We start from the raw sequence: 6253 nt of genomic DNA, 5'->3' as shown, positions 1-6253 counted from the left end.
AGAGAGAGAGAGAGAGAGAGAGAGAGAGAGGAGAGAGGAGAGAGAGAGAAGAGAGAGGAGAGAGAGAGAGAGAGAGAGGAAGACAGGGAGCGAGAGAGAGAGGAAGACAGGGAGACAGGGAGCGAGAGAGAGAGAGAGAGAGAGAGAGAGAGGCTACACTACACTAACTCCACCTGTGACAGGGGTCACCTCAGAAGTGTGTGTGTGCTCCCTGTTCCCTCATTATTCACACCCCTGTGCACTTTGAAGGAATGGGGAATAGAGGTGCTCTCGGCTATGACAGGTTCAAAGCAGACTGCTATGGTATAGATTACAGCTGAAGACTGGAGATGGCCATCCATACAAACTCATATAAGAGCATGGGCTACCAATGACTAAACCAGGAAACAGCAATGTATGGAATGAGTCTGTTATTACTAGAGAATGAACAATATACAAAATAACAATAAGCATACTATTTACAAAGCCTCACAATAGACACTGATTTGGATCATGGAAAACATATTAAAGAGGAAAGGTAGTGCCGTGGAGAGAAAAGGGGGGAGGGAGGGAGCTAAAGAGTAAGAGAGAGGGACAGAGACTGAGAGAGAGAGAGAGAGAGAACGAGAGAGAAAAGAGGGGGGGGGGGGGCGTAGCTACACTAATCCAATTTCCAGAATTCCAAAGCAAATTCAGTCACCACACAGTGTATGAATTCCAGGTCAGATGACCAATACACACACCCTCCACCAGAGGGCCACATTGAGGGACGTGGGATTTGGGAACGCTGAGAGCGGAATGGGAATTCCAAGGGAACCCAATGGGAGTGACTTCGGAAGAGAGAAAGAGAGGGAACAAGGGTGTGTTCAAAAGTCACATGTGGGCATTTCTATAGGAACAACGTTCTTCATATAATAACCTCCACCAAAAACCATCAAAACACCTACTTTTCAGTATGCATTGAACTTCTATAGCCTGCATGGTGAGCTGAGCTTTCATTTAGGCTGTGTCCCAAACGGCGCCTTATTCCCTACATAGTGCACGACTTTTAACTAGGGCCTGGGTAGGAACTACCCTGAACGTACGTATCTCTTCTTATATTACACACTGACCCTAGTCGCTATATAGTGCACTACATTTGACCAGGGCCCTATAGGGAATAGGGTGCCATTTGGGATGCAACCCAACTCTTCTTATATCACACACGGAGGGGAAAAAAAGCTCTGAGGACACTACATGCAGAAATAAGTCAGTTGGTCCACACGTAGAGGAGAGAACTCTAATGGTCCAGTCGTTCCCACTGAGATGCCCGCCTGCTGCCAAACACATTTAGCTCTTACAGTAAGTAGATATAGGGAGGCCAGACTTGGCTGAAGTCAATTTCTCTCATCTCCCTTCCTCTCCTTCTCTCTTCCCTAGCATCTCTCTCTCTCTCTCTCTCCTTCCATCTCTCTCTCCCCCCCCTCTCTCTCCCTTTCTCCCTCACACTCTTTCTCCTGCACTGTGAATAGACATAGGATTCCACATGCTCACCAAAGACACAGCGCACACGTCAGTCTTCTCTGGCAAGGTGACAAAGCTGTCCCTCTTTTCTTCCGGAGCTTTCTACTTCTACTCTTCCTTCACCACTCCTTGCATCTCCTCCTCTATATTCCCTGTCTGTTCCATTCCCGTCTTCTCTTATCTTTCCTCATCCCCGAGTTATTTCTATCTCCCTCATTAACTCTTTGCGTCTCTCCTCCCTCCCTGTCTTTATTCCCTCCTTTTACCGCTCTCTCTCTCTTCACCTCATCTTATGGGAGTCTCAAAGGGGGCGGTCCGTCCCCTACATAAAGCGCATTCCAGAGGGACAGTGGAACTCTCTCTCCAATCAGAGCACAGGGAAGAGTCCATCATTCCTTCCACCTCTGTTTGAAACGCCGTGACGACAATGACACTCTGGGAAGTGAAAGGCGCTCGGACGTCACGCCTTAACCACAGATCAAGAGTCAGATTGGCCCTAATTAAACATAACCTCAGTACTAAACTTAACCATAAGCTGGCGATTTATTATCCCGTGCCAGTGGTTCGTTGAATAGCTTATTACTGTAGTCTACGGTAGTACTGTAGGGTGAGCTGTCTCTGTTCTGCCTGTAGCTCTGACAGCTAGCCACACCTCGGTATCTCGCCTGAGAAGGCTAGTTCAGTTCACTCTCTCCACTGCAAGGGTGCAGCGCCAGTTGTGTCTGACTTTGTGAGTGCAGTGAGCAATGAGTGTTATCAATATGAATGAAATAGGATATTCATTTCCGTAGGATAGTAAAGTACTGTTATACTTTGATTTCTGATGAGAGAGAGGGGGCAAGAGAGAGAGAGAGAGAGAGAGAGAGAGAGAGAGAGAGAGAGAAAGAGAGGATAGAGAGAGAGAGAATGTCTGCATGTTGATTTTTACTCCCTGAGTGTCACTGTCTCGTTGAAATGCATTTATGCATTGATTGAATTGAAAAAAAAGTTATTTTGTCACTTTTTCCACGTGTAAAATAAACAAAGCTCACTGCATACTCACTGTGAAGAGCATTTGATAATTTATGTTAATGATGATCAAATGACCAATGAATTAATGACTATTAATATTGTTTTTGACTAAATAGAAATACTGATGCATACTACTACCTGATGAATAAATCAATTGTATAAATTAACTTTTAATTTGAGTCCCTTTAATGTCAACTTTGTGTCATGTGAAATAGGTTGTTGTTTAATATCACGTGCATTCATTGAGTACCTGTGACATGGAAGAGTTTTGAGGGTAAAACATTCAGATGTTGTAACCTTGGACATCATCTGTGATGTGATGCGCCCCAATACGCAGTGACAGCGGATAATGTTAACTCTCACTTTTTAACAAGCAATGCAAAACACCCATTCTCTTGACTTGCAATGTTCTTGTCAAAGTTCCATTTAAATGGCACCAAAAAAAATACAAAAGAAACAGGCTACATCATCGCAACTGTGCGCATTGTAACAGTGTCCACTCTATAAGGAGGACACACATTTCTTGCAAGAAAATCTTTTCCACTGACATTAACGGACAAAAAAGTAGGAAAAGACACAGTGCGACATGCTTCTTACATGTCGGCCGGTGCAGAACAGATCTAGAAAAAAATGTATGCCCGCGAGCTACAGCCGGGCTCCCGTGGCCCGCACTCCTTCCCTCAGAACTCTTGAACAACTACAAAACGAACGCGGTCCCTGGAATGGAGCTTGTTCGTAACTGTGCAATAACGCTATAATAACGCACGGACCATCCGTGTAAATATATAATTAGTATAATTATTCATGCACTAAAAGTTGAAAACACATTTTGGTAAAAGTAGGCTAGAACATGAGACTTATTATTAGACCGGGGGGGCAGAAAATGAACACTTGTTATAAAGTATCCCCTCTACTTATACACTTTCGCCAACAAGACGCGGGTGGGTTTGGAGTCCGGCCCGTTTGAAGCAACCTGTCGCTGTTTTAACTGTTTGAATTTGCTCGATTTCATTCGAAATACATCGACAAGTGTGTGAAAGTAAATTGTAGGCTGGCTACTCACCGCTGATTCCGACTCCTGGACCACGATACACAGAGTTACGAGCACCAACCCCACCGCGAGATTTCGCAGACTCTTCAAGTTTTTATTCATTTTTTGTTTTTAAAACAATTCTGCCTCAACTAAACATTGACAAATTCTACCAAAAAAAAAAAAAAAACACATCAGAGAATTGTCATAATGTTCTGCTAACTCGGCGATAGAACAGAATAGTTTTCAGAACGCAGTAGACAGATTGTTGTTTCCAGTCGTGGGACCGTTCCCTTCTGCAAACCCCTGACTGACTCTATCGACTTGCCAACCTGCTACAGCCGGATCTACTTTGGATCAATGCGCATGCCCCTGACACTTGCTTCAACAGGTCTTGTGTGCGATATAGTATGCAATATCCCAGAACTTTTAAACAAACCAAACAAAAAAACAAAGATTGTTTTTTTTGTATGCTAAGATATACAACTAATAAGTAGTTATATTTCGGTGTAGGCCTTTTTTCTTTTTTTACGGTGGCAAACATACACTCACCAGTGTAGGGCAATTTTTCGTTGCCTCAGGCTACAATAATCTGTTTTTACCTAGGCTCAAATATTTATTTGACATTTTAAAATGTCATCCTAACATGTTGCATGTCATTACCATACTGGTTTAGGGGAATACTTGGGGCCTTTTTTGAAAGATCAGGGAACATAGGGGATTATGTCGACAATTCCAAAAAGATCACCCTTTCTTGACGAGTGATAAGTTATTCATTCATTTTTTCTCCTCTTTTGCAGTTGAATAGTGCAGTTTGAACATCTTTAGGCCTACAAAAGCAACCGAACCCAAGATATAAACTCAAGGTATCACACGTGTTTTCAGCATCCACCGTTCAACATCCATAGCCTGTCACACGAAAATGTATATTCGATCTCCTGTTTAATCGAATTGAAACATCAAAAGAACATCTCATTTGCTTGTAATCACTTTGTTCGAGTAGCGAACGTGTGAGCTAATGGTGCTTTCTAACGTGTGCGTTAAAGTGGTAACCAGCGGGTAAAGGTAGGCTATGGAATATGAGTGGCATGGCTAAGCCCCACCTCTCTTCTCTGCTCTCATGCACTGCGAAGTAGCTGCGGTGCGTGAAACAAGTCCGGCAGGGGACGAACGTTTTCACAACTTGAGCTTTGGTGAGTTTTAACTTTCCTTATTATTTATAGCGCAAACCGACGGAATGACCTAACTATTTGAACTAGTGCTAACGAAAATAACCGTTTGGTGCGTGATTCTTTCCCCTTTTTTTGAAATTGCACTGCTTTTAGCTCTCTCTCTCTCTTCTTGCTTCTCGTATTTCCCGAAACAGAGACGCTTTTTTTGGATTCTTCAATGAGCTCGTCTAGGCACTTGTAGCGGCGGCTAGGAGGGAAGACGGGACTGGGGGAGCGCTACAGGAAAACTACCTGAGTTTTCTCTTCCAGTCCGATTCAAAATGAAATTCTGGTGCGTTTATTTTAGCTACAAATTATATGTTGCCATAGTGGTATAGTTTGACATTGCTTATCAGCTGTTCTGTGTAGCCAACTATATAGAGCGAATACTTTCTTACAAAGTTATTAGGCCTGCGAATTGGATTATTTGAAAAGCCAGACGAATATATAATTGTTTATTTATTTTATAGGATTTGTGTACTCGCTGTCAGCTGGGCTGTAGAAGCGACACTCGGGGTAAGTGCGATGTGTTTCCTCAACTTCTAGTGCCTCTCGAATCAAGTGTGCGCATGTATAATAATCTTCAAACCAATTATGCGGCTACAGCCTTGACGTTTTTCTTCTTCTTCTATAGCTGCATTGCAAGCCTGAGATGTAGAATTTAGGGCAACATTGTGGCAAACAATAGCATGCATGACCAGGCTCGGTGTAGACTAACGGACATGCATAGCTCTATTGCGCGGAGTGGGGTGCTCTCTCACTACATACATTCTGTATCCTTGGGCTATATGTAGGCTATTTCAAATGCTTGTATCAGGCGCTTGCATCTTGTACATGTATTTAAAAATATATATAGACATGTGAAGAAAGTTTTTTGTTATTATTATTGTAAATAATTCACAACATATTCACGCACAGTGTAGTTTTGTCGCTCACTGCAGTTTTGTCTATGACATTGCACAGTGTGCCTGGTTTATGCTGGATTCATTGGGTAATGCCTTCTCAGAGAATCACCCATCCTCTTTTGGGGGGAATTTAAATATTTGTCTTGTGTTTATTGGACACTGTCTGTATACTTTTGAACGCTGATTTACAAGAGACCACCAGTCACATTCCTGACTGACTTTTCATGCATAATTTGAGTTTTACACATTTGGAAGTAGTCATTATTTCAACATCACACAGTGACAGTAGAGATGGAATTGTTACTATTATTATAGTTCTCATTTTAAAATAATTTACAAAGTTTAAACGTAAGTATTTATCCCCATGAATGAGTTACAACAATAGTATTTATTGAATCATTTTTTATGCTGTCTGTACAGGCAGAATTGGGACGGAATATATCACTGCATATTTGGTAGGCCCGCTCAAATTCGTGAAAGATCCAAACCCCGCCTCTTATGAATATTCAAAACCTCATTAAGACTACCCGTGACTCCAGCCACACCTGAGACCAATTCCTTCACTGTACGGTGTAGGCCTACATGTCATTGTAATAATTGTGCTCAAGAACATT

The 6253-nt window shown here is 42.4% G+C and overlaps 2 protein-coding genes across 5 annotated transcripts in view; one reads left to right on the top strand and one right to left on the bottom strand.

Moving 5' to 3' along the window:
* The window catches only part of col4a5 (collagen, type IV, alpha 5 (Alport syndrome)), an 87857-nt gene extending 83972 nt beyond the window's left edge, over nt 1–3885 (bottom strand). For both annotated transcript variants that reach the window (XM_029760634.1, XM_029760635.1), the window contains exon 1: nt 3557–3885. In XM_029760634.1, the coding sequence (XP_029616494.1) occupies nt 3557–3646 (90 nt within the window). In that variant the 5' untranslated portion in view covers nt 3647–3885. The remainder of the gene's footprint in view (nt 1–3556) is intronic.
* A 732-nt stretch (nt 3886–4617) lies between these two features.
* Nucleotides 4618–6253, top strand: part of LOC115198582 (collagen alpha-6(IV) chain) — a 201859-nt gene continuing 200223 nt past the window's right edge. For all 3 annotated transcript variants that reach the window (XM_029760630.1, XM_029760632.1, XM_029760631.1), the window contains exons 1-3: nt 4618–4716; nt 4890–5026; nt 5205–5250. In XM_029760630.1, the coding sequence (XP_029616490.1) occupies nt 5016–5026; nt 5205–5250 (57 nt within the window). In that variant the 5' untranslated portion in view covers nt 4618–4716; nt 4890–5015. The remainder of the gene's footprint in view (nt 4717–4889; nt 5027–5204; nt 5251–6253) is intronic.

Source organism: Salmo trutta, chromosome 8 (genome assembly GCF_901001165.1).
Source record: "Salmo trutta chromosome 8, fSalTru1.1, whole genome shotgun sequence".
NCBI classification, from domain to species: Eukaryota; Metazoa; Chordata; class Actinopteri; order Salmoniformes; family Salmonidae; genus Salmo; species Salmo trutta.
The sequence above is the reverse complement of the archived record's forward strand: the minus strand, read 5'-3'. Positions and strand labels throughout refer to the sequence as shown.